Genomic DNA, 24,872 nt, shown 5'->3' with positions numbered 1-24,872 from the left:
AAGAGAGACAGAGAGAATGAGAAGAGATGATGGTAAGAGAGGAAAAGGGAAAATGGAGAAATTGGAGAGAGAGAAGTTTTTAGTGACAACCAGGCCTAGGTAGTGGCCATCTTTGTGGGTGCTGGCTGCAGTCCACTGTTGAAGGTCAAAAGAAGGTCAAAAGAAGAGGTTAGAGAGAAAAAGCTGGAAGCCCAAGGGAAAGAGGAGTTATCAATGTGGCAATTGAAGTACCCATGGAGAAGAAGAGTGGAGTCTGAGGAGAAAAAAAGAGAGCCAGGATTCAAAGTGACAGAGAAAGGCAGAAGGGGGATGAGTGTAGGTAGGTGGGCGATAGATGATCGCCACATGGACAGGGAGAGGAGAGAAGATCTGGACAATGTGAGCCTTGAAAGAGGGAAAAACAAGAGAGAGTGGAATAGGAAGGGTACGGTAGAGCAAAGCAGGAGCCCCACGCCTCCACCCCTACCATCAGGGCACGGAGTGTGGGAGAAAGAAAGGCCACCATAACAGAGGGCAGCTTCTAGTGCAGAGCCAAACTGATTGATTGAGCCAGGTTTCAGTTAAAGCAATAGAAGAACATCCATGATGGTGGTTACCATAGGTACTTCTATATAGTGCAGTACAAGTTTTCTGTCAATTAATACGGTCTATGAGTGCCAAATGTTCCCATCACAAGAGTACAGTAGAAGCAACAGTCTTTTGTACAGTAGATAGGGACACCTGGGGAGGAAATTATTATTTATCTACTATACTGAACTGCAAGAGGAGAGGAAGAAGGAAAAGGACAAAGCAAGTAAGTCTTATGTAATTATCATTGTGTTTATCTCTGTGGCCCAGTGATAAACTCTGTATTGCTTAAATCTACAAATGTCTGCAGATTAATATGTTTAACTTTGTAATTGCAAATATAATTTTTTGACCATGTACAGTACAAGATAAATAGAAATATATATAATTGTAATATTTTTTCTTGTGTATGTTACACAGTTTTGATGACGTTTAAATACAAATGTCTAATATCTATTCTGTATTTTTTTTTTTTTATAGTTTTCTCTAACCAAACCAATGCCACAGAGAAAACAACAAGCTACATAAAGGGAGCAATTCTGCCAGAATTGGACATTTGATTTATTGAGATCATTGGAAACAAAGGAACATTCGAGTTAAACCACACAAGTGTTATATCCGGGCCCCCCTGGTCCATGAGATACTTAATGGTATAGTTAGCAGTGTTTCCGGAGTGGATATAAATGGTCGTCCAATAGGAAGCTACAAACAATGATGACGTTGCTTCCTATCGGCACTCAGAGTCTGCAAGATTTGGAAGCCATCTTCTTTTCCTTTGAGGGAGCAGAAAAAACGATAACCACTTCGGAAAGTATTTTAGGAACCATGGGTCCCCGGAGCTAGGCTTTTTGCTCCTATGGAGCGGTGAACGGGATCTGACTAGATGAGGAACAGAAGAGGAGACTCCTCCTACATTCACATGTTATCGCTCCCTAGGATCACAATGTGCTTGAGGGGCAAAGATTTCAAACCTAGAGCCGCTCTGATGCCACGCACATAATCCCCTCCTACCTCACAATTGCAAGTCTTTCTCTCCTCACTACTCTACCATACTTGGTAAAGGGTTACCTACTACATAGACCTATGCCCAATACATGGATTGGTCTAGGGAGTTAGTTTTGCGTGATAGTGGTGTAACAGGGTATGTCTATTCTGCCTGTCTTTCCCCTCCCTGTTATGTAAGTTGCTGCGGGCTGTGACAGGTTAATTCTGTGGGCATGTGACCCCCCTACATGCTCCTCTCTGATTGACAGAAGTAAGGTGGTGACTCATGGCCTGTTTAAGCCTATCAGGGATAGGTATAGACCATGAGCCCGCCCCTTCTTCTCCTGATGAGGGGCATTGCCAAATTCAGTCAGTCCTGCTCCGGAGGAGTGAAAAAAAGAATATTTATAATTGCCCTCATTCAAGGGGTATATTCGTATACCTCCATCTTTATGAACTTTTCTACAAACTATACAGTTTAAAGACTTTGGCACGCATGATCATTTGCCTCTGCATGCTGATTTGAGCCTTGAAGCCTCCGTACAGCCCCGATGACGCGACTCGAGTGACGTCACACTAGGAAGTGAGTCTGTGAGGGATTCGGAGCAGGGATAGCTACGGTGCTTCAGACGGCTTGCAATCAGAGGATCAGTAACTGAGCAAGACAGAGGACACCTGGGATTACAACACATCACCCAAGCTGTCGGTCTACTCTCCATATCTTTGCAGTCTGGCTAGATGCGGATTCGTGCTGGTAACGTGTGCCAAAATTCATGTATTGCCTGAATATATTGGTTTCTTGTACGTGCATATTTTAACACTTTCACTAAATCAGTTTTTAATATATTGATTTCACTATGAGTTGTGCGCTGTGTTTTCTTCTTTTTGTATACCTGGTCTGGAGGAGGAAGAAAGCAGTGGGGCTATGAGTATCTCCCATCGCGGGATGGGGGAACATCTGATTGGAATCCAGCATATGCCCTGTACTATCAGGGCAAGCATCATCCAGAGGCCTGTCTAAGTGTCAGTCCCTGGGAAGGAGGGAAGAAGTATGCAATAGTGGGGGCTGATCTCTGAACACCCTGGAGCCCACTACTGCTGGAGGCGCTAAGCACCCTGTGAAGAAGCTCAGAGAAAGAACCTAAGTCTGTCCTGATCTCCCACTAAAGCAGATCAAACTCAGCTCTCCTGACCCTAACAGGTACTTGCACCATACTATAGGTAGCAGAGCTGTGGTAGTCGGGGCTGATCTCCGAACACCCTGGAGCCCACTACAGCTTGAGGCACTAAGCACCCTGAGAAGAAGCTCAGAGAAAGAACCTAAGTCTGTCCTGATCTCTCACTATCGCAGATCAAACTCAGCTCTCCTTACCCTAACAGGTACTCGCACCACACTATAAGTAGCGGAAGCTGTGTAACTCCCACGGGGTGGGGGGAACAATGCTACAGTGGTAAGAGGGTGGATGTCTCAGTGAATGGGTTTAGGTATCCAAGGAGTTGGAGACTGATCTTCTTTCATCCATTAGCATTTAGTAAGGTGATATTCAGTGGGTTAGAGAGTTAAAATAGTCAGTCGAGCAGAGTAAAAATAATGTTAGTGCTTGAATGTCAGCTAAGGCTTACTGTACATTGATGAAAGAACAAACAAAGTTCCTATTATCATAAACTATTCAATAAACACTTAGCTTTTGAAACCATGGATGAAGGTTTGAGCTCCAAAACCACCCCCCAAAAAAATAAAGGCTGCCACTCTCCATTAGAGGTTTTCAGTTGGGGATTTAGATGTGCAAAGCCCCACACGTTGGAGATGCAATTTAACTGTACTCCTTGTATCCCTTTTGTCCGGGCAAAAGCTAATTCTGCTAAATTTATAGCTCTAAATTATAATTCAATGTCTTCACCCTTCTCCCTATGTTGCCATTGGAATTCAGAGACTGAGGTTTGTTAAATTAATGCTGACCTAGAATTTTACAGTTTTCACTCTACCATTATCACTTTCACTTGAGAAGGAGCTTCTCAGATTCTTGAATTTAAAGGGACAATGCCTCCTAGAACCAAAGTGTATTAATAATGGCAGTGACATGTTTAAGTGGTTAAATCTTGGTGATGAATGCCTTGCTTTTGAGCAAAATCTGATGTTTAGAGTTATTTTAAAACATTATTTAAAGTTGGTTTGTAAACATGGTTTAGGTCCCTCTGTTTATTTTCATTTGTCTGCCACTGGGTTCAACAAGTGTTGGCACAGACAAAGCTCCCCTCTCTGTCTCTCCCCTTATCTTTATTGGATCTCTGAGGACAGGATGGGCTAAGGGCAAAGGAAACTCTTGTTTTTATAGAAATAATTACAAATTGCCTTGTAGGGAAATACTGTAAAAGAAGTTAAATATTTGTATTTTGCATGGCTAGCGAAGATTATGGAAACTTATTGGATTGTCAAAACTGCTGTTTTTTGAACAGCTACATACTATATTCCTTTTAAAAGGTCAGGAACGTATTAAAGGATATGAACAAGGGCACAGAGAAAAACTTTAATTTATACATGTTGCTTAATGTTGTATACATTGACAGCAGGTTCCACATTCACTTGCTCTTGACCCTCATACCCTCGACACTTACCCATTACGTTTAATAACCCACCCAAATAAACACCAACACCTCGGTTGGGTACAAATGGTCAAAGTTGTTTATTAAACATAAACACCATAATTCCTGGAAGTGGTCTAAACAGTGAACATGATTATGCTCACCACCGCTACATGACTCTCGATTTATAACCCCTGGGGTCCCTGTTAGGAGTACATCCTTAGGCTCGCCAACCTGGCCCAGACCTAAGACAGCATCCTTTGAACACCTCACATTCCTCCAAATTAACCACTTGGGTAAAATTGACCAGTCTGCATGCCTAACGCTGTGATAAACGTATCACCACCACAACACCATTTACTATACCTCCTTACATTTCTCTTACTCCTTTTTTGTGTCTTCTTTTTTTGTTGTAATATTGCATCACATAATTAACAGCCAACATCATATACAACATTACCCCATAGCAACATGCTTCCTCACAAGCCTGAACCCCAAAAGGGGGTGTATGGGTGGAGCCTTTTGGGGTGGTGAACAAAGGGCAATACCTCATTCTGCCATCTCCTCGTCCTCCTCCTCATCCACTATGCATCTATCCAAGGACCCTGGTTCATGCCACCCATCCACTTATTGGTCAGGGCTTTCTTAACTCATTTTCATACACATTTGTCTTGGCTACACTCCTTTTTCAACCCCCTGCACATACACAGACCCACTGCGTTGTTGAAAAATTGGTCATGAAGCTTTTTTCCAAAAACCAATAGTCCCCCACCTCCAGTATCCTTATTCCTTTTCTTATTCACCCAATGTGCATGTACTTGTAACAGGGGACTTATCCCTGTTCACAAATGTGCCTCTAATCCAGCAGTGTGGTGGTTAACTGCTAGTAGACAATTAACTAACACCACCTGCCTGATTAGATGGCTTATAAAAGCCTGTCTTTTGAAACAGGAAGAGAGACTCCTTTGCTCACACCTGAGCTGAACTTGGAGACAGAGCAGAGATTCCTTAGTCCACAACTGGGCTGAACCAAGGAAGGGCAGATGTCTTGAGCGACAAGCTGACCACAAGACAAAGAGGACCAGATTCTAACCTGGAGCCTGACATTTTTGTGCACACAAGGGTGCGGTTCCAGGAAAGCAGAGAAGCTTCCCGTACAGCAGGCCAGCTATCAGATAAAAGTTTTTCGTATAAGACTATTATCTATGTATGTGTATTGATAAATGTCTCCATGATTTGGGGCTGGTAAAAAGCCTAGCTAACCAACCCAGTCAGAGAGGGCTGAGCTACATGTATAGATAGTCTCCAAAGCAGAGATAGGGGTTTTTGGTTGGCTCACTATTTCGCTTATGTTGATTTTTTTGCTGTTTAAAGCGACAGGCGCAATAAAGCCTTGTTATAATTTCACCTTACAACAGTCTCCATTGTGTACCTCTGCACATGTCCTCCTACATATGGTGTCAGAAATTTGGGATGAGAGGTGGCCTTTGAAGTTTAAAGGGCCGGAGATTGCCCGTGGAATTTTTTTTTTGTGCTTTTGCCTGCATACAGTCTTGCAAACAAACCTGAGCAACAAAAACAAAGATTCACCTGCAGCAGAGATCAGAATTAAAGGATACACACCCAGGCAGGAAACTTACACTGCACTGAAACCTACAAAACCACAGATGGTCTCTTTTCCCCAATCCCAAGAGGAGAGAGACTGCTGAAGCAGCTAACAGATATCCAAGAATCACTCCAAGGAGTAACTGATGCTACCAATTGTACACAGGTTTGTACGACAAACAGTCCAGAAAAATCACTGCATAATGAGTAATAGAACACACTTCCGTCCAGTGTCCCACTGATAAATGAATAATATAATCACCCCACTTGAACCGTGTGACGTGACTCTCCACGGGTAGGGGCTGAGATGTGGTAGGGAGGAATGTGAAGCAGTAATACTGCCGTGTTCCCTGCTAGGGAACCATAAACAGCTAAGTATGCCGCCACCCTCCGCCACTGCCCTCATACACCCGGTGTCATACACGGCCAAGCTCACCTCACCGCGGAGGTAGGGGAGGAGAAATAAGGAGAGTAATCACTCACAATCTTGACGCGCCAGGTCTCCGTTCAGCGATGACGTCAGGCTCCTCTGATCCGGAAGTGCAACACAGCGTGCTCCAGCCCAGGAAAATCGAACAAAAATAGAATAGTGAGGCGGTTCACTGCTGCCGTCGGGGTATGAAAGTAGAAGATCCACACGCAAATAAAATAAAAGGTTGTTTTTAATTAGTGCATATACACTGAAAAATCTGCTACAGATTTTTCAGTGTATATGGACTAATTAAAAACAACCTTTTATTTTATTTGCGTGTGGATCTTCTACTTTCATACCCCGACGGCAGCAGTGAACCGCCTCACTATTCTATTTTTGCTGAAGCAGCTAAATCTTATTTGCCTATCACAAAGTGTAATATGGTCATTGAAATAGGGGTTTTGCCTTCCAGCCATAGTCAGGGTTCAAGAAGTGAGTCAGCCCTTAAAAAGGGATAGGTGTTTGTTGTTTTCAAAAGTTTCGCTGAAGCAGTGAATACAGATGGTGACCCACGAGCGGTACTGATTTTGCAAATAAAGGTTGCCACACCACATAGGACTACCAGCTGTGAATGGAGTATATGCAGAAAAGTGTGAAAATTGATACAAGACTGTGCTGAAACAGGGGAATTTTTAGCAAACAAAAGACGAGTGTAAAATTGCCCTACCTGGGAAAAATTAATTGCTGAACTGTGTAAAAGGTATTCCAAAGCCAATTGCTGAGTGTTGAGTCACCCTGCCGAGAGTGAAAGAAATATTCCACTGCAAAGAATGTTTTTTTTTTCTGCAAGTAAAAAAGTCTGCCTATGTATCTTGGGAGCAAAACAGATACCCAAAGATGAGACTGAAAATTACTGAACTCAAGCAAAAAAACAAATTCTGTTGCTGAAGCGGAGGGATTGCACCTAGCAAGTAAATGGTGTACAGCAAACAGAAGTTTTTACCTAGCAACTACACATCCAGCATACCTAATGAGAGATTATACCTAGCAAGTAAATGGTGTAAAGCAATTAGACGTTTTTACCTAGCAACTGCACATCCTGCACATCCTGTATACCTGATGAGAGAAAATGCGTGCACAGCACTGCTGATATTGTAAAACTTATCCAAGAAAGAAAAAGTCTACAGAGATGCCTGTGAGAGCTACGACCTCTATAAGCAAAATATGCCCACCTGTAGGACTACCACAATTGGGGGTTCTAGCAAATACCGTGGCAACAGCTGCAATAGTGCCTCCTGTTGTCAGGAAGAAAATTACACCTGAGAGCCCCAAAATGGAGGACAAGATGCAGCGTTCCTGTAATGAACCCTACCCCACGGAAGAATGGCCCTTCCAGTCCAATAAAGAGGAAGACATCTCTTACAGGGAACCCGAACCGAGTCACACCCACAAAACACCCAAAGAATGGTGGGGGTGCCTGAACTCGGCACGAACCGAAAAGACCGCTCTCTATGATGACGAATATGGTCGACAAGAGAGAGCGGGAGCAGCAGATCACCCAATATTTCTGTCAGCTAAAGCAACTGCAAGAAAAGCCTGGCGTATATAATGAAGCTGCTAAAGTATCAAATAAAGAAGGAGACCCCAGTATTCCTGATGGGACGGAGTCATCCAAAACAAAAAAGCGGAAAAAGAAAAAGAAAAGCGGTTCTTCACTTACCGTGGAAGGAACAGACACGTCCGCAGATCCTGTGGAGGAAAAGGGGGACCGAGTTGCCCTGCAGCCTAGAGAAAATGGAGAATTCGTCCTGCGGTTAACCGAATATCCAGAGGGCCCAAGGCAGAAGTCGTGTACCCCAAAGAAGTGTCTGTCCGGTGCCAACAGTGAGGAACCCTCAACCAACCATCCCAGGGACGTGGAGCCGGAACCAGTGAGTGACGATACCTTGACCAGCCCTGAAGATTCCCTGAAAAATGCCAGGCATGACTGGGATATGCTCCATGAACAGTTGAAACAAAAGAAAGATGGTTACACAGAGCTACAGAAAAATAACGTGAGGCTACAAAAAGATGTGCTCACAATTTACTCTTTAGCCAGGACAGAATTGGACGATCTCAAGACTGAGCTAAATACTGCAAAGGCTAATATTTCCACCATGTATGAAAAGCAAAGCCAATCTGATAAAATGATGGCTAAGCTGAAGCGAAAGTATGAGGAGGCACTGAAGCAGATGACAGTCTTCCAGCAAGAGGTTCACACTCTTCACATAGAGCTGAATGCCTCAGAACAGGAGGTCAACAGTCTCCGGACAGACCTAGAAGTTTCCAGAAAGGAACTACACAGTCTCACTGAGGAGCTGGACATATCTAAAGAAACGATTGTCAATCTTAAAACAGATCTCAAAGTCTCTCAGAAGGAGCTTCAGACCCTCAACCTAGAGAAGGAAATCTCACGCCAGGAGACTGTCATTCTCAAAGCAGATGTGCGTAAATGGAAGGAGGGCCTGAATAGTACAGAGACTGAAAAAGGAGAACATTTAAGATTACAAAGAAAAAACTTAAAACTCAAAGAAGAAAATTTTAATTTGACAAACGACGTCAAGGAAAAAAATGAAAAGCTGCACGAGCTTAAAGAAATAAATACACTTTTGGAAGGTGAGAAGTTTAAAGCAGAGCACCAACTGCAGCACCAACTGCAAGGTCTGCGTACGCATCTCGAGAAGGCCGAGGAGAAGCAGCGAACTCTGCAGGAAGACAATCTGCAGGCTGCTAAAGAAATTCAAGTGCTGCAGGAACGTCTGATTACCAAGTATGTCCCGCAAAGCAGCATGAGAAACTGAAGGCTACCCTGAGCGTCACCAAAGCAACGCTAAAGGCCAAGCTTAGAACCCAGGTGATGCGGCACAAAAGGGAGCACAAGAAGGTCCAGAAACTGAAATAAGTAACTGTGGCCCAAGCAAAGAAGTTCATAGTGCTTCACAATGCAATAAAAATGGGGAAGCAAGCTCAGAGAAAGCAAAGTACGCAGATAAATTCCCTGAGAAGAGACTTGCAAGACGCACTCACACAGGTTGAGACTCTGCAGAACAGTAACTTACAGATTCCTCCAATGCGGAAAAAGGTATTGGCTCTGCCCAAGCACCAGTATCCCACAGTAACTAATGCCCGTGAGGACAAGGGTACAGTGAGAGTTGGGGACTCCACGCACCTTCAAAACAAGATCACGAAGTTTGAGCCACCTAAGAAAGCACTAGCCAAACCTACAGCTGCCCAACAGGCAACAATCAGAGGTAGGAGTTTAGAATCAAATCCAGAAGAATCCTTAGCTGAGGAAGCTGAAAAGATAGGACGTTCTCAGGAAAGGGCGGTTGAGGTGCAACTCAGTCCCAAAGAAGCTGAACTGGCGACTCCGTTGTGTGGAGGAGGTGCAGAAAGACCGATTCAAAAGCGGAAAACTCTTCGGGCTGGTCCTAACTGCTCTACAACTGTTGCCATACAGTTTGTCTACAAAAAGAGGAGTGCCCGACGCAACGGAAATCTCATGACCGCGCACTTTGTAAAAAGACTTTACTTGGAAAAGTCATCCTCGAGCGACTGAGGAGTGCTGATCTCAAGCACCTTCGGGAGGAGACAAAAATAAACTGGAGAAAGGGCTCCAATCTCTGCGGGACAGAGGGTTCTCTTCCTCCATCCACTCTCATTCAAGTCACAAAGATCTCGAATGAGAGTGGAAGGATGGGCTTTGGCCGTGGTAAGCCCGAGCTTACCACAAACAGGGGAGGTATGTAACAGGGGACTTATCCCTGTTCACAAATGTGCCTCTAAGCCAGCAGTGTGGTGGTTAACTGCTGGTAGGCAATTAACTAACACCAACTGCCTGATTAGATGGCTTAGAAAAGCCTGTCTTTGGAGACAGGAAGAGAGACTCCTTTGCTCACACCTGAGCTGAACTTGGAGACAGAGCAAAGATTCCTTAGTCCACAACTGGGCTGAACCAAGGAAGGGCAGATGTCTTGAGCGACAAGCTGACCACAAGACAAAGAGGACAAGATTCTAACCTGGAGCCTGACATTTTCTGTGCACACAAGGGTGCGGTTCCAGGAGAGCAGAGAAGCTTCCCCTACAGCAGCCCAGCTAACAGATAAGACTTTTTCGTATAAGACTATTATCTATGTATGTGTATTGATAAAGGTCTCCATGATTTGGGGCTGGTAAATAGCCTAGCTAACCAACCCAGTCAGAGAGGGCTGAGCTACATGTATAGATAGTCTCAAAAGCAGAGATAGGGGTTTTTGGTTGGCTCACTATTTCGCTTATGTTGATTTTTTTGCTGTTTAAAGCGACAGGCACAAAAAAGCCTTGTTATAATTTCACCTTACAACAGTCTCCATTGTGTACCTCTGCACATGTCCTCCTACAGTACTACTACTGGTTATCAAACACCCACTACATGGACAAACCATACCTACGACTTTCCCATAAAATTTTCACCTTGAAGGTCCAATAGATGGCTAGAACCCTCAATTTTCATGGTTTAACTATTGCACTGCTGCAACCTTTACTTTTAAACTACCAAGCCTTTTCCTAGCCCCAATTCCTAGGCCCTTTTTGCTGTTTCCCTTAGCAACCTTTAAGTACTGTACCACCTCATAGTCTTCCTAAATTAACACATACAAAAAGCATCCCTCTCATGACATTTAAACTATATTATTCAGGCACTGACAGCTATAAGGCCATGCTTTTTAAAACACAACACACAAGGCAACTACACTAGGAAATCCTGACCCTCATTTTTTGTTTTTACAATTGCAGATTAGTTACAGTACACTGTACTGTACAGTAGCTCACTGGTTTTTAGCCAGAGTTCTACGGAACTCTGGGGTTCCGGGAGCATCCATAAAGGGTTCAGTGATCAACACCTGGGGGAGAGCTAGGATAATTGTCTCAACTGTCCCAAGCCTGTTGGCTACCCAGCTTTATCCCGGACTTCACAGCAAACCCCCCCCCCCTGCCCCTGCCACCGATCAGCGGAGGATATCGGGTCCAACTTCCACCTGCGGAACCGGTGCAGCAATGGTGCAAGGAGGCCTCCAAGGTAAAATTGTTGGTAGGGGCGGGGGGGGGGGGAGAGGTGTGTGTTTGGGGATATATATACGTCCAAAATGTTTGGCCAGATATGAACATGTTCAAATTCAGAGAATAGGGGTGTGGGATTGAGTGAGAGCTGGGGGCACTGAATGAGAGGATGGGGAGAAATGGAGGGGGAGAGAGAGAGGGGTAGAGATCTGAGGGTAGGATAAGGGGAGTGAAAGAGGGGGAGTGTAAAATAAGGGAAGATTAAGGGGAATGGGGAAAAGAGGGGAAGAGAGAGGGGTAGTGTAAGAGGGGAAGTGAAGGTGGGAGTGAGATAGCAGAGGTAGGGGAGAGAGAGATTGGGGGAAACGAAAATGAAGGATTGAGAGATGGGGGTGAGTAATAGGGGAGTGAGAGACAAAACGTACACAAAACTCATTGCTATAAAGCAACATTATATTTTTCAACTAGAGTAGCAGAAATAATTTTTCATTCTTCATGTAGCTGCAGATATGATAATGAAAGGTACAACCTATAATGTATTGTTCATGTAGCCCCGGTCCCCTCTGGCTCCCAGAGACCCCCTCCTTTGCCTCAGCGTGGTCGCGGGTGCCGCCGGAGCCAGCGACGGACCCGCTGGCTGTTTCCAAAGGTGGGGGCCTCAGGAGGCTCGGCGGTGCACCCGGCTAGCGGGGGCCGCCATGATGGTTTGCACGCGCGTGCACAGTAGTCGCGCATGCGCAGTGAAGTGCAGTAGTTGCGGCGGCCATTCCAAAGTCACGCATGCGCAGTGCAATCGCACAGGGGGCCCCAATGTTACAGCAGCCTCCACGAGACTACAACTCCCATGAGGCCTAGGGAGGAAAGCCCAGGTGACCCAGAACAGCCAATAGGGCTAAAGGATTCTTGGCAGTTGCTTTTAGATACATTTCGCGGGCTTGGCAGTTGGTAGTTGGAGCAGGGAGCAGGTGAGTGAGGATGCAGGGGAGCAGTAGCCCCTTGCACTAGGCCAGATAACCCCCAAAGGCCCCAGATAAAGGTTACCCTTGCCCCAGTTTGTTGGTTGCTTCAGGGACAGGCCTTAGAGAAGGAGATTTGCCCCTTTAGCTATTTGGTTAAGTAAAGATACCCTCTGTGGCGTGCAGCCTGATTTCTGGGTCTGGGCTCAGACCCCTCTATATATAAAGACTATCTTCTCAGAGACTTATATATATAGACTATCTTCACGGAGGCCACGCCAAGCAGCGACTGCAGCCTACCGGCTGCAGACAGATCCCCACCAAGGTACAGACAGTGCGGAGCCGCGGTGATATTATCCACGCCAGAATTCACCCCACGTGTAGGAGGACATCACGACGGATCAGGTGGATCCAAACCCAGTTGAATAGCGGCATCCGTGGGCTGGAGCCCCGGGCAGGTACCTTTAGTAGTGCACTAACACTTCAAGGGATAGCGCTATCTCCAACACATTGAGTGGGTGTGGACATAAAGGGACATCAGGGGATTGGTGCCCAGCACCCAAGTACTTTGGGGGAGGGAATATTTATGGTGATGTGTGCACCTGGTGCACTTCTATGTGTATGGCTATATGCATTATTCTGTGTGGTACAGGTACCGAAGTTATTAGTATCAGCAATAGTAAACAGTTATTGGCATACACTGTGTGCGTGTTTTATTATTGTGGTTCCTGTAAGAGGACCATCCCACTAAGGTGGGAGCCCTTACAGGTGGAGGCGCTGTGTTCAACGAATGATCAGGTAACCCTAGGCTCCCAGTGGCGGAGGTTCAGGCCTTCTGTGAGCCTATCAGGTAACGCACCACACCCGGTAACACAATTGTATTTCCCCACATGGTCCCCATCTGCGATAGGGGGGGGGGGCAAAAGGGGTTACATTCAGATAAGAGGTTATACATGGTCTGTTGAAAAGAGGCAGACATACCTGTAACAATGCAATGTCATGAATTAGCCATGTACAGATGTAGCTGTAGTAATTGTACTCCTTAACCTGTTAAGAGATCATGGATAATACGATTTTCTCCATGGCTTTTCGGCGCATAATTGCTCATTGAATAGTGCTGCTCCAAAATATTGCAATATTGATTTGCAGCCCTAACGTATTAATGAGAATAATTACAACTGCTACATTTATAAATATTTACTAAGCGTTGCTACAGATGTAGCATTTTCTATCCTTCAGGAGGACATGTGCTGAGGAACTGCAGACCAAATGTCGAGCGTTCAAGGCACAGTGCTACACAGGGGATGAAGACCGATCAGGATTAAGACAGTGGGGGTACCTGCTTCTGAATGGGACTCCTGCTGCGTGAATCTCACCGGGCTGCATCAGTCTGTAAGAGATGCGCATTGAGAAAAGACAGAATCAGTCACTCTCTCTGCGCATCTCTAACAGTCGATCATTTGGCTTTTATTTTATTTTGATGACACAGTATTGAAGCAGGGGGTCTCTGGAGCTGATTTGCCTTAATTTCAGGCTCAGGACACTCTGCTTCCTGAGTTCAAGGTCCAGTATGGGGTGCCGGTATCTCTGCCATGTTTAAAGTCTCCCGCGTCACGGCCCACATGACCAGGACATTTAAACAATGCAGAAAGAAACCGTTACCCCATACCAGAGCCTGTAACTCGGGAAGCAGGGGGTCCCTGCGGCTTAAATTAATGCAGTTCAGCTATGTATACCCCCGGCTTCAATACTGTGTAATTAAAATAAAATAAAAGCAGCTTTATTACCTTAGCGGCAAGCTGTTTTATTGGGGGTAAAAGTGTGGGTGAAGGGGATAGTTGCCCCAGGGTGGGTGGTTAAGCCTACCGGGAAGGTTGTAGGAGGGGTTAACCCCTTCATTACCTTAGCGGTAGTAACCGCTAAGGTAATGAAGGGGTTAACCCCTCCCACTACCCACCCAAGAGGCCTTACCACCCACCCCAGGGAAACTACCCCATTCACCCACCCCCTCTACCCCAATAAACATTAAGATACAATAAGCAATACTCTCAATAAATATTTTGATTGCCAGTGTGGTTAACTATGACCCCAATGGCAATGAATGGGCACCATACTACCCTCCCCTCTACCCCCAACAACCCTCCTCTACCCAAAACATACAGTACAGTAATGGGCAAAATCCCTATTGTCCAGATCTGGATAATAGCGCATTTGGCCATTTAAAATGAAACATTAACCAGCCAGCATATAATAAATAAAAGTTGTACTTACCCCTGCAAGGATGAAGGCCATCATCGTACTCCTCATCTTCAGTGGGCACCGACAGAAAAATACAAAAACTGACTACTTGACTGTAACCCCTTAATTACCTTAGCGTTTATTAACCATTATGGAAATTAAAGGGTTAACCCTCCCTACCGCTACCCACCAAAGAAGTCTAACCACCCTCCCCAGAACAACTACCACCCTCCCACCCTCTCTACTTATTGATTGTTACTGTAATACATCATGCCCACAATATGGGCAAGGATTGCCACAATGGCAATCAATGGGCAACCTAAAAAATAAAAAAAACATTTGCCAAAAAATGCATTAATTGTCAATGTGCTTATCTATAACCTCAAAGGGCATCTATTTGGGAGAACAGTGCTCTCCTCGCTACGTTCTCCGCTCAGAACTTGGCTGCGAAATACAGGACATAGCCTCAGCTCGGCCAGGCTTTTCTCTGGCAACTCCGTGCCGAACATCCTGCTATGCGGAGCAGAGTAACTTTTCAAAAAGCCAGCCATCGCTTCACCGGCTCAAGCCCTAGTATGCTCTGGTTCTTTGATGGCCCGTCTCAAAACATACACTTCGCTGAGCTATCTCTAACATGGAAGACGGACCGGTGACCAATCAGAGTGTGGGAATTTTCCCACCAGCCAATCACGAGCTGAGGGCTCACCTGGCTTTAACCAATCAAAGGAGGAGGCGTGCTTAGGCCCAGGTTGCTGGCAAAGCGGGAAATATGAACTGGCCAATGGAAATGGCGCCTATGAGCTCCGTCTCGGCAACGGCTTTCCTTGGCCAGCCCAAAGGAAGGGTCTCACCCGCTGAGAGCCCATCCATAGAAATGTTCCTCAACTCTTCCCCGCCTGCCAGATGTCCTGACACCTTGCCCATCCATTCCTTTGATCCGCCATTGCCATGCAGACCCCTCGGCAAATTACATTACCAGGGCTGTCTGTATAGCAATGGATACTCATCTTTTAACATTGGGAACTTGGAGTCAAAAACTTGCTCCCTAAAACATGGTCCAAAGACTTGGACCCTAAAACTTAGACTTTGCAACTAGGCTCTAAAACAGGCTCCTGCACTGTGTTTTAAAACCTAATTGCAGAACTTGCTGGCGGAGCAAAGAAATCCCATAGAGTTACATTAGACTTCCATTCACACCGAGTCTTTATGTACAGACGCGTACCCGCAAATCATACACTATTTGCAGGTAAAATATCAGTACTCCCGGTACTACCAGTCAGCAACCCCAGACACAGTTTTAAACTCTATTTCCCCCTCAACATCCACCCTTAAACTTCTGTTCCTAAAGTCCCGGTCCTGCAGCTATTTCCTAACTGGGACCCTAACCATACATGGCGACCCTAGCTTATAATCCTACAGGGGACATTTCAATGGGAACATACAGTAGGTACAAGGAAACACATTACATTACATTACTGGACCCAAGAGCTAACACTCATAGGTCCATACACATGATTTTTAGGGGCAGCCAGCCAGGCTTCATCTTCCTTATGAAGGCCGGCTACCCCTACCGTCACGTGCTATTATGCAGATCTGGATAATAGGGATTTTTCCCATTACTGTACTGTATTATTGGGAGGGGTGTTGTTGCGGGTAGAGGGGGTTGGTGGTAGGGTGCCCATTCATTGCCTTTGTGGTTCTCTTTGCTCCAATTGAGGGTATGGGTAACCACACTGGCAATCAATGGGTGTATTGGATAGTATTGGTTGTTGTATTGTATTTTAATTTTTATTGGGGGTAGAAGGGGTGGGTGAAGGGGGTTGGTGCCCCGGAGTGGGTGGTTAGGCCTCTTGGGTGGGTAGTGGGAGTGTTCAACCCCTTCATTAGTTTAGCAGTTACTACCGCTAAGGTAATTAAGGGGTTAACCCCCCCCGCAACCTTCCCAGAAGGCCTAGTCACGCACCCTGCGGCAACTACTCAGTTCATCCACCCCCTCTAACTCCAATAAACCAGGAACATAGTATTGAACCAGGGGGTCTGGTATCCCTCTGCATTGTTTAAATGTCCCGGTCACGTGACCGGGAGATTTAGCCATGGAGGAGATAGCGGCACCCCTTACCGGAGCCTATAACTCGGTAAACGTGGGGTCCCTGAGGCTGAAATTAATATTGTTCAGCTTTGGAAACACCCTGCTTCAATAATATGTTATTAAAATAAAAGCCTGTTAGACTCACGCAGGGAGAGTGACTTATTCTGTCTACTCTTACTGCACGTCTCTCTTACAGGCTGATGCAGTACAGTAGGATTCACACAGCGGGAGTCCCATTCAGATGCTGGGAACCCCGCTGCGCTAATACTGATGGACCACTAGTCTTGTTGCAGGGATTCCACGAGCGCTCGGGACCAGAACCGTACCCGTTGCGGAATCCTGGACCCTTTCCAGCTTATTCCTTTAGATGGGCTGTAAAGTGCCTTCTGGACCTGTAAGGTATCTAATTGCATCACACTAATTAGTACTGTACAAATTAGGCTAATATGGCTTTTTTTTTTTTAAACAAGAATTATCTTTAGCAACTCTGGTAGTTTGGCTGATTTGAAAATATGCAATTAAAGATGGTGAAATTGTTCCTTTGAAAAGTATTTTACTGCTATTTAGTACATTTCCTTGCTATTGTTGCTCTGTGGTTTCCTTTAAAAACATTCATAAAAGATGAGTATAAGTCCTTAAATACACAAGAAACATACTGGGTATCAGTGTTTGATTGGCATTGACTGCCAGATAAGGATCATGACCCACCAAAATCTTAAGATCTATAAATGTGCCATAACCCCTACCCTGTGACCCACAGACTAGTTACAAACTATAACGTTCCTTAGGGTGAAACAAGATCCAGTGTAAATAAAGACAGAAAAAAAACAGCGACCTGGCCCAAAAACAACTAATCACCAATAAACCATGTTTAGCCAATAACCCAAGCAGCAATAAGATAATGAACACATCAGGGATGTGTGCCACTATGATAAGTTGGCCAAACATGACATTGAAAATGGTGAATTGCTCACTGACCTGTGTTTTATGACCATTATTTCACAATTCAATTTGCAAACTTAACGGTCTGCGTAACAAACTAAATGTGTTCCTTACATTTAGACAGTTTACTTTTTTTATTTTTAGCATAACTAAATCTAAAAAGGGGGAAACCTGTGTAAGTAGTACCACTTGTTGACTTTGTATACAGTATTTTTACTGACAGATGCCCCAGTCTACTTGAAAACAAAACTATACTAACTGACTGAAGTAAACCCGCACTGATTTGCAATGACAAACATACAGTACATCACAAATCAAAAACTCCAACAGACAAAAGTACAGTATTAACAATTTATTGAAACACAACTGTTATCTGTCATTTTCTCTCTATATTCATTGGAGAAAAATAGCATCATCTATCCAAGTTCCAGCGCCAAGGAGGACTACATTTTTCACTGAAACGTTGTCTGTTTCTGCAAACTTCAGCAATGAACCATTTTTCAATCTTTTCCCCAAGATGATGAAAATAGCTTTTGTATAACTCATTTGGGGATGACTGTCCATATTTTCTCTCTACTGCAAGTTTTATGTGTTTGCTACACAGATGGTCATTTTCCTTCAAGACATTTCTTTCCCCACTTTTTCTGCTTTCTGTGATTAGACTAGGAAGGTATCACTTACCTTATGAAAGGTTCTAAAATAGGCTGCTTTTTCATCAGGAAACTTTTCTAGTCTTCTTGGACCTTTACTGGATGCCTTCTTAAAAACTAGCCAACAGCGTCTATAAATCTGTAAACAAAATATAAACATGTATTTATGTTGATTTAATCTAAAGGGGGATATTGTAAAATACTTGAAAAACTTCAGAAGGCTAAGCTTTGTTTATGTTGCTTTAACTTAAAGAGCTTGGCATTTGTAAAATTATTACAACATTTGAAATGTGATATAAATCCTTTTTACTGCAGCTCAAGAGTAAATTAGTGATATGACAAATATTTCATAACAGGGAATTCATCTATTAAAAATATATGTTAATGCGTTTCTGATGACCCTGATATAGTTGAAGAAGCATCGCATTGAAACAGTCCGTTAAACAGGGTCTTTGGTAGAAATCATTTCATGCTTATAAGTTGTGATATATGTACTGTATTATTCAGAAATCATTTATTGCTAATCATTTTGCATCCATATATTGTATGTACTGTGCACTTATGTATGTTTATGCATGTTATCATACATGTAGCCAACAGAGGTAATCAATATCTAAAAATATGATTTTCTATCATATGCAGTACAGTAGCTCAGAGATATTATTCTTAGCCATTGCTTTAGCACTGGCAACAACGCATAAACCCGGTGTATCGAAGAAAACGTCAAATACATTTTTATGCAGCAGAAACTCGATTCCCCCCCCCCTTTTTTTAAATGAATAAAAACTTACAAAACAGCATACTTTTCATTCACCAAAAACGAAAAGACAGTCCTCTATTTTAAGGTAGGTTCAAAAGACTTACACTTCCTATACTAACTTATCTATTGTATAAGAGTGTAGGACTTGGCTTTTGGGGTTTATGATGGTGTGGTGATGGTCATTTTTTTTAAAAATTAGTAATGACTGTTGACACATATTTACTAAGCAGTGCTATTTTATAAGACACCTTCCGGATCTGGAAGACACTTTACAACCCAATAACTAGAACAGGCTTTAAGGTGTCTCCCAGCACTGAAGGGTGCCTTATGGCAGAAAACTCTAGTAAATATGGCATGTTTAATTGAGTTTCTTGCTTTCTAAAGCCTGTTAATGATAATGGATTGCAGACGTTCATGCAGCATAACTTTAATAATCAATGTTGGCTGGTATACTATAGTCAGGATTCTACATGCCGGCATCTCACACATTTGTGTACAATACATAATCATGAGCTACACATTTTTTAAACTAATATGTAATTTTGTGTAGCCATAGCTGGTTTAGACTGCCTCTCTGCCTCCTGTCACGTAAGTCCTTTGTAAAACAAAAAGAGATACCGGCGCCTAGTGAGTCCAAATGATGGAATCCTGGATATCCAGTAGAAATAGTTCAAGTCCCAAGATGATCAACAGTCTCTAAATCTTTGGGTGCTCAGATAGGACTTCATGCATGGGAAGTGGAACATGAAATGAAAAAAGAGATATTTAGTGCAACAAAGTTAAAACAAATTATACAGACATAAAATTGCAAACTGGCTGACACTAGGTGACAAAACAAACAGACACACCAAGACAGACAACACAAAGCAAAGCTAATGATAAAAGTTAATTTAATAAAACTAAATGAATAAAATAGTTGGACAGATATCTGGAACGCCGCTCCGGTCGGTTAAAATCTAGATAACACTCACAGGACGGCAGATAGTAAATCGCAGTAGACTGGTAAGGCTGTTGGCCACGTGTGGAGGGTCCGCAGAGCGTCCTGGAGGCCGTGTATTCCTTCCGTATCTCCTAGCTGGCAGAAACCGGAAATGATGTCTCCGTCGTGTGCCGGAACTGGTAGTGACGTCACCGGATGTGGCGTCAAGGCCTGGCAATCACCAACGAAGCCAAAGGAAATGGCAATGCGCGCCTCCTTGCCCCTCTAACTTTCAGCCACAGCACTCAGCGCTTGTACTGCTTGTCCACTGTTAATGTCCAATTCACAATAAAATGGCTCTACGCGTTTCATGTGTCTAAACACACTTCCTCAGGGGTATAAAGTGATGGCAGTGATGCCTGGTATAAGTACCCTCAACTTGGTTCCGATTGGTCTGTCAATCAAGGCAATTATGAGGATATACCAATTAGCATGTAGAATCACTGACATTTGATTCAGCTTTGCATGACATAAAACAATAATAACCTAACACAACATTCAACATAAAACAGGTAAAAATTAGTGTCTATTTGACAATATAATGTGTACCAATTACATTTGGCAATAAACAGTTAAATGATATATAGTCCCCTACTTGAAGGAAAGGGAATAAAAGGAAAAACGTCTAACTAGTATTACAGGAATGCACCTAACTCAAAGTCTACATTTAACCCTCTAGGGGCTAATGTTTTGAGCTCATATATCCAGTATACCTCACATATACTGGATCTTTGTAATCTATCACCACCTCTTACACTAGCAGGAATAGTCTTAATAGCTTGACATTTGAGACGCTAGGGTTTTTATCATGATGTGTGAGGAAATGATGGGATACGCTATGAGTTATCAGTCCTCTTTTTATGTTGTATATGTGTTCGTATACTCTCCTCTGATATGTTCTTCTGGTCCTTCCCACATATTGCAGGCCACAAGGACATTGGAGTAAATATATAACGTAACACATATGACAATTGATATGTGACTTGATAGGATATTCCTTCTTTGTAACGTTTGATTTTAATCCTTTTGCATTATAACTGTAAGTACACTTTGAACATTTAAAAAAACCTTTGTCTATCATAGCTCTGTTTTCTTTTAGATGAATAAGTGGACAGCTAGGGGCTATTTTTGATTTTAGATTTGACGCCCTAGTAAATATAATTTGTGGTTTCATGGGTAGACTTCCAGCTAGAACATTGTCCCTCAAGAGAATTGGCCAATGTTTACTGATTATTTTTTAAATCTTTGGTGCCATGCCGTTATATTGTGTAATAAATGGCACCTTATCAAAGAAATATTTTTTTGGATCTTTTTTCTTATAAACAAGAAGATCTTCTCTCCTCAGGTTGGTAGCCTGTTCTATAGCCTCATCCAAAAGATGCTCAGGGTAATTCCTACTTAGGAATTTGCACTTCAGTTCCTCGGCCTGAGACGCAAAGTCCCTAATATCAGAGCAATTACGTCTCAGGCGGAGGAACTGACCCCTTGGTATATTCTTTATCCACAATGGATCATGAGAACTGTCAGCTCTCAAGTAGGTGTTAGCCTGCACTGGCTTGAAATATGTTTTGGTGTGAAGGGTGTGATTGGTGACATAAATATGCAAATCTAAAAAATCAATGTGCTCTGTGCTATGGTTGAAAGTGAACTGTAAGTGTTTATCATTATTATTCAAATAAGAAAAAAGTATTGTAATTTGGTGTCGCCGCCGGATCAGATGAATATTACGTCATCTATATAACGTTTCCAGAGCACCAGGTCTGCCCCATATGGACAGTTGTTCCAAATGGAATCTTCTTCCCAACTGTCCATAAAAAGATTTGCATAACTTTGGGCAAACCTGGTGCCCATTGCGGTTCCACATACCTGATTATAGAATTGTGAGTTAAAAGTGAAATAATTATGTGTTAAAATGAAATAAAATGCTGTCAACCAAAAATTGTTTTTAGCAGATGTCAAATGAGTGGTTGACTCCAATTTTTGAGATATCGCCCTGCAGCCCAATTCATGGTCTATGATCGTATACAGTGACTTTACGTCTGCTGTTACCAATATATAATTGGGCTGCCACTTTAAATCCTTAAGGATTTGGAGGATATGGGTCGTATCTCTTAGATAGGATTTACTATGAACTACATAGGGCTGTAAATGATAATCAATAAATGGAGATAAATTAGAAGATAAAGATGAAATTCCAGAAATAATAGGTCTACCTGGTGGTGCTGTGAGGTGTTTGTGTATTTTGGGTATAAAATAAAATAAAGGTGTACGTGGGTGTGGTATGAATAAATATGCTGCCTCTTCTTCAGTGATTGCTTTACTTTTCAAGCCAGTGTCAAGCAAACCCTCCAGATCCTTTTTGTGTTGATCTAGGGGATCACTACAAAGGGGGAGGTAGGTGAGTCCTTTCCCTAGGACACGTTTCTCCAAGTTAGTCAGAGTGTGCTGGCTAATATTAAAGATATTAGATTCTTGTTTGTGCCTGTTTAGTCTAGTTCTACCAGTACCTCCTCTTCTTCCTCTGGCCCTGTTTTTCTTTTCTTGTAGTTTAGAGGTCGGATGGGGTCCACATGAGGTTTGATCATTTCCACCTCTGGGAAAATGTGGTCCCTCTCCTTCCTCCTCTCTAAAAAAGAGAAATTGGTCTTGTTAACAGGGGTGGGTAAAGGTGTATATGAAACACTATCTGTCTCACTTCCTGACTCTATATCGGTCAAAACAGTATATGTATTACTCATAACAATAGGCACTTGTTGTGTCTTTGTTATCAGATCATAACGTTCTTTAGCTTTTTTCTGTTGAAGGTTTTGTTATGTATAGGTAATTGAAACAGAGAAAAACCCTGGCGCTCCCTGATTAAGTTCTTAAGAACAGGGGCAATGTGACAATGAACTTTACAACCTTATAGACAAAGGTCCCCTCTGGTTCGTCTTCTTGTCCTATGGCTCAGACCCCAATAGGATCCTTATCCAGGATCCTTATTTGTACAGGGATATAGAGAGAAAAAAGGGGGAGCACAGGTTGAAGAATTTGGGGTATCTAGAGTATCTAAATAGATATTTGTGGGTGTGCTTGAAAGATACATTAAATCACTTACACTTCCTTGTGTAAATGCTCTCACAGCAAGGTTTACTTGTCTTAGTGTTCTCTTGGTCGGCTGCCTTCTTCTTTTCAGGACTTGGTTTTCTTTCTGGATATCTTCAATAGTCCTCGGCTTACAATGTGGATGTCTCCCTCGGAGTGAACAGATTGAAAAACAGTGGTTTAGAGGGGAATACAGACAGTACTAATCAAGTCCAATATTTTAGCTCTAAATGCATATATATATATATATATATATATAAAGGCAGTAATTACTGCCAGCACTCACACGGGCTAGTATGAGTACAATCCTAGGGGAAGGTATCTTTTTATCCAAATCTGGTCTTTACACGTAGTGATCTATAGGTGTAATAAGGGTCCGGTATTTAGTGATATATATAAATCAAATAATACTCACACGGCCTTGTGTGAGTAAATACACATCAAGGTATCTTTATCTTGAAAGTCTCCTTTTCTTCTTTTCAGGTTTGTGAGCTTCTTCCTGGTTTTCTTTGGTGGTCTTCAACTTTCAGTGTGGTAATCCCCCTTGGTGTGAACAAATTGGAAAACAATTGTTAGTGGGGAAACATCAACATAATTCTGTGATAACCCACTAGAAAAGCCCAAGCAGATACGTAAAAGCAGCAAAAATGCTGCAGGCACTCACACGGGCAAGTGTGAGTGCAATCCTAGGGGAAGGTATCTTTTTTCTGTTGGTGTCTTTAAATCTGGTGCCCTTTGAGGGTGAAAACTACGGAGCCTGAGGAAGACCAAAAGTCGAAACGCGTTGCTCTCACCACTAGGCAATTCTGACCCAGCACAGCCACCATCAAGGAGTGGATCTGAGAGGAGGCAGCACTATATCCGGACGCGGAGCAAGTTAGCTGCGCTCCACGAAACCCACGAGCAATTTCCTTTAGACGGCTGGCTTTTTCTTTTTATGCATCTTTCTCATTGTTTTTATATATGTTTTTTTAATAATTTTTGTTTTAGTCCACGAGAATCGTGACAGTGTTCAATTTCACATCTACACCAAGGAGGGGTGATCTACCTACACTGGCCCACTTGGAGATTAACACTATCAGTATCACAAAGAAGTTAAAGATACCCTGATGTGCATTTACTCACACAAGGCTGTGTGAGTATCATTTTTATTTCTATTTTTATTTTTATAGATCTATACATATCAGATCACTATCACCCTCACAGGGCACCAGATTTAAAGACACCAACAGAAAAAAGATACCTTCCCCTAGGATTGCACTCACACTTGCCCGTGAGAGTGCCTGCAGCATTTTTGCTGCTTTTACGAATCTGCTTGGGCTTTTCTAGTGGGTTATCACAGAATTATGTTGATGTTTCCCCACTAACAATTGTTTTCCAATTTGTTCACACCGAGGGGGATTACCACACTGAAAGTTGAAGACCACCAAAGAAAACCAGGAAGAAGCTCACAAACCTGAAAAGAAGAAAAGGAGACTTTCAAAATAAAGATACCTTGATGTGTATTTACTCACACAAGGCCGTGTGAGTATTATTTGATTTATATATATCACTAAATACCGGACCCTTATTACACCTATAGATCACTACGTGTAAAGACCAGATTTGGATAAAAAGATACCTTCCCCTAGGATTGTACTCACACTAGCCCGTGTGAGTGCTGGCAGTAATTACTGCCTTTATATATATATATATATATATGCATTTAGAGCTAAAATATTGGACTTGATCAGTACTGTCTGTATTCCCCTCTAAACCACTGTTTTTCAATCTGTTCACTCCGAGGGAGACATCCACATTGTAAGCCGAGGACTATTGAAGATATCCAGAAAGAAAACCAAGTCCTGAAAAGAAGAAGGCAACCGACCAAGAGAACACTAAGACAAGTAAACCTTGCTGTGAGAGCATTTACACAAGGCCGTGTAAGTGATTTAATATATCTTTCAA

General features: G+C 43.0%; 1 protein-coding gene across 1 annotated transcript in view; it reads right to left on the bottom strand.

The window, feature by feature from the left end:
• Window positions 1–24,872, bottom strand: part of DOK6 (docking protein 6) — a 521,007-nt gene that overhangs the window by 215,178 nt on the left and 280,957 nt on the right. The window contains exon 2 of the mRNA XM_075585441.1: window positions 18,134–18,241. Coding sequence (XP_075441556.1) covers window positions 18,134–18,241 — 108 coding nt within the window. The remainder of the gene's footprint in view (window positions 1–18,133; window positions 18,242–24,872) is intronic.

The sequence above is a fragment of the Ascaphus truei genome, chromosome 2 (assembly GCF_040206685.1).
Source record: "Ascaphus truei isolate aAscTru1 chromosome 2, aAscTru1.hap1, whole genome shotgun sequence".
In the NCBI taxonomy this organism is placed as follows: Eukaryota; Metazoa; Chordata; class Amphibia; order Anura; family Ascaphidae; genus Ascaphus; species Ascaphus truei.
Note: the sequence above shows the minus strand (reverse complement) of the source record. Positions and strands in the feature narration are given on the sequence as shown.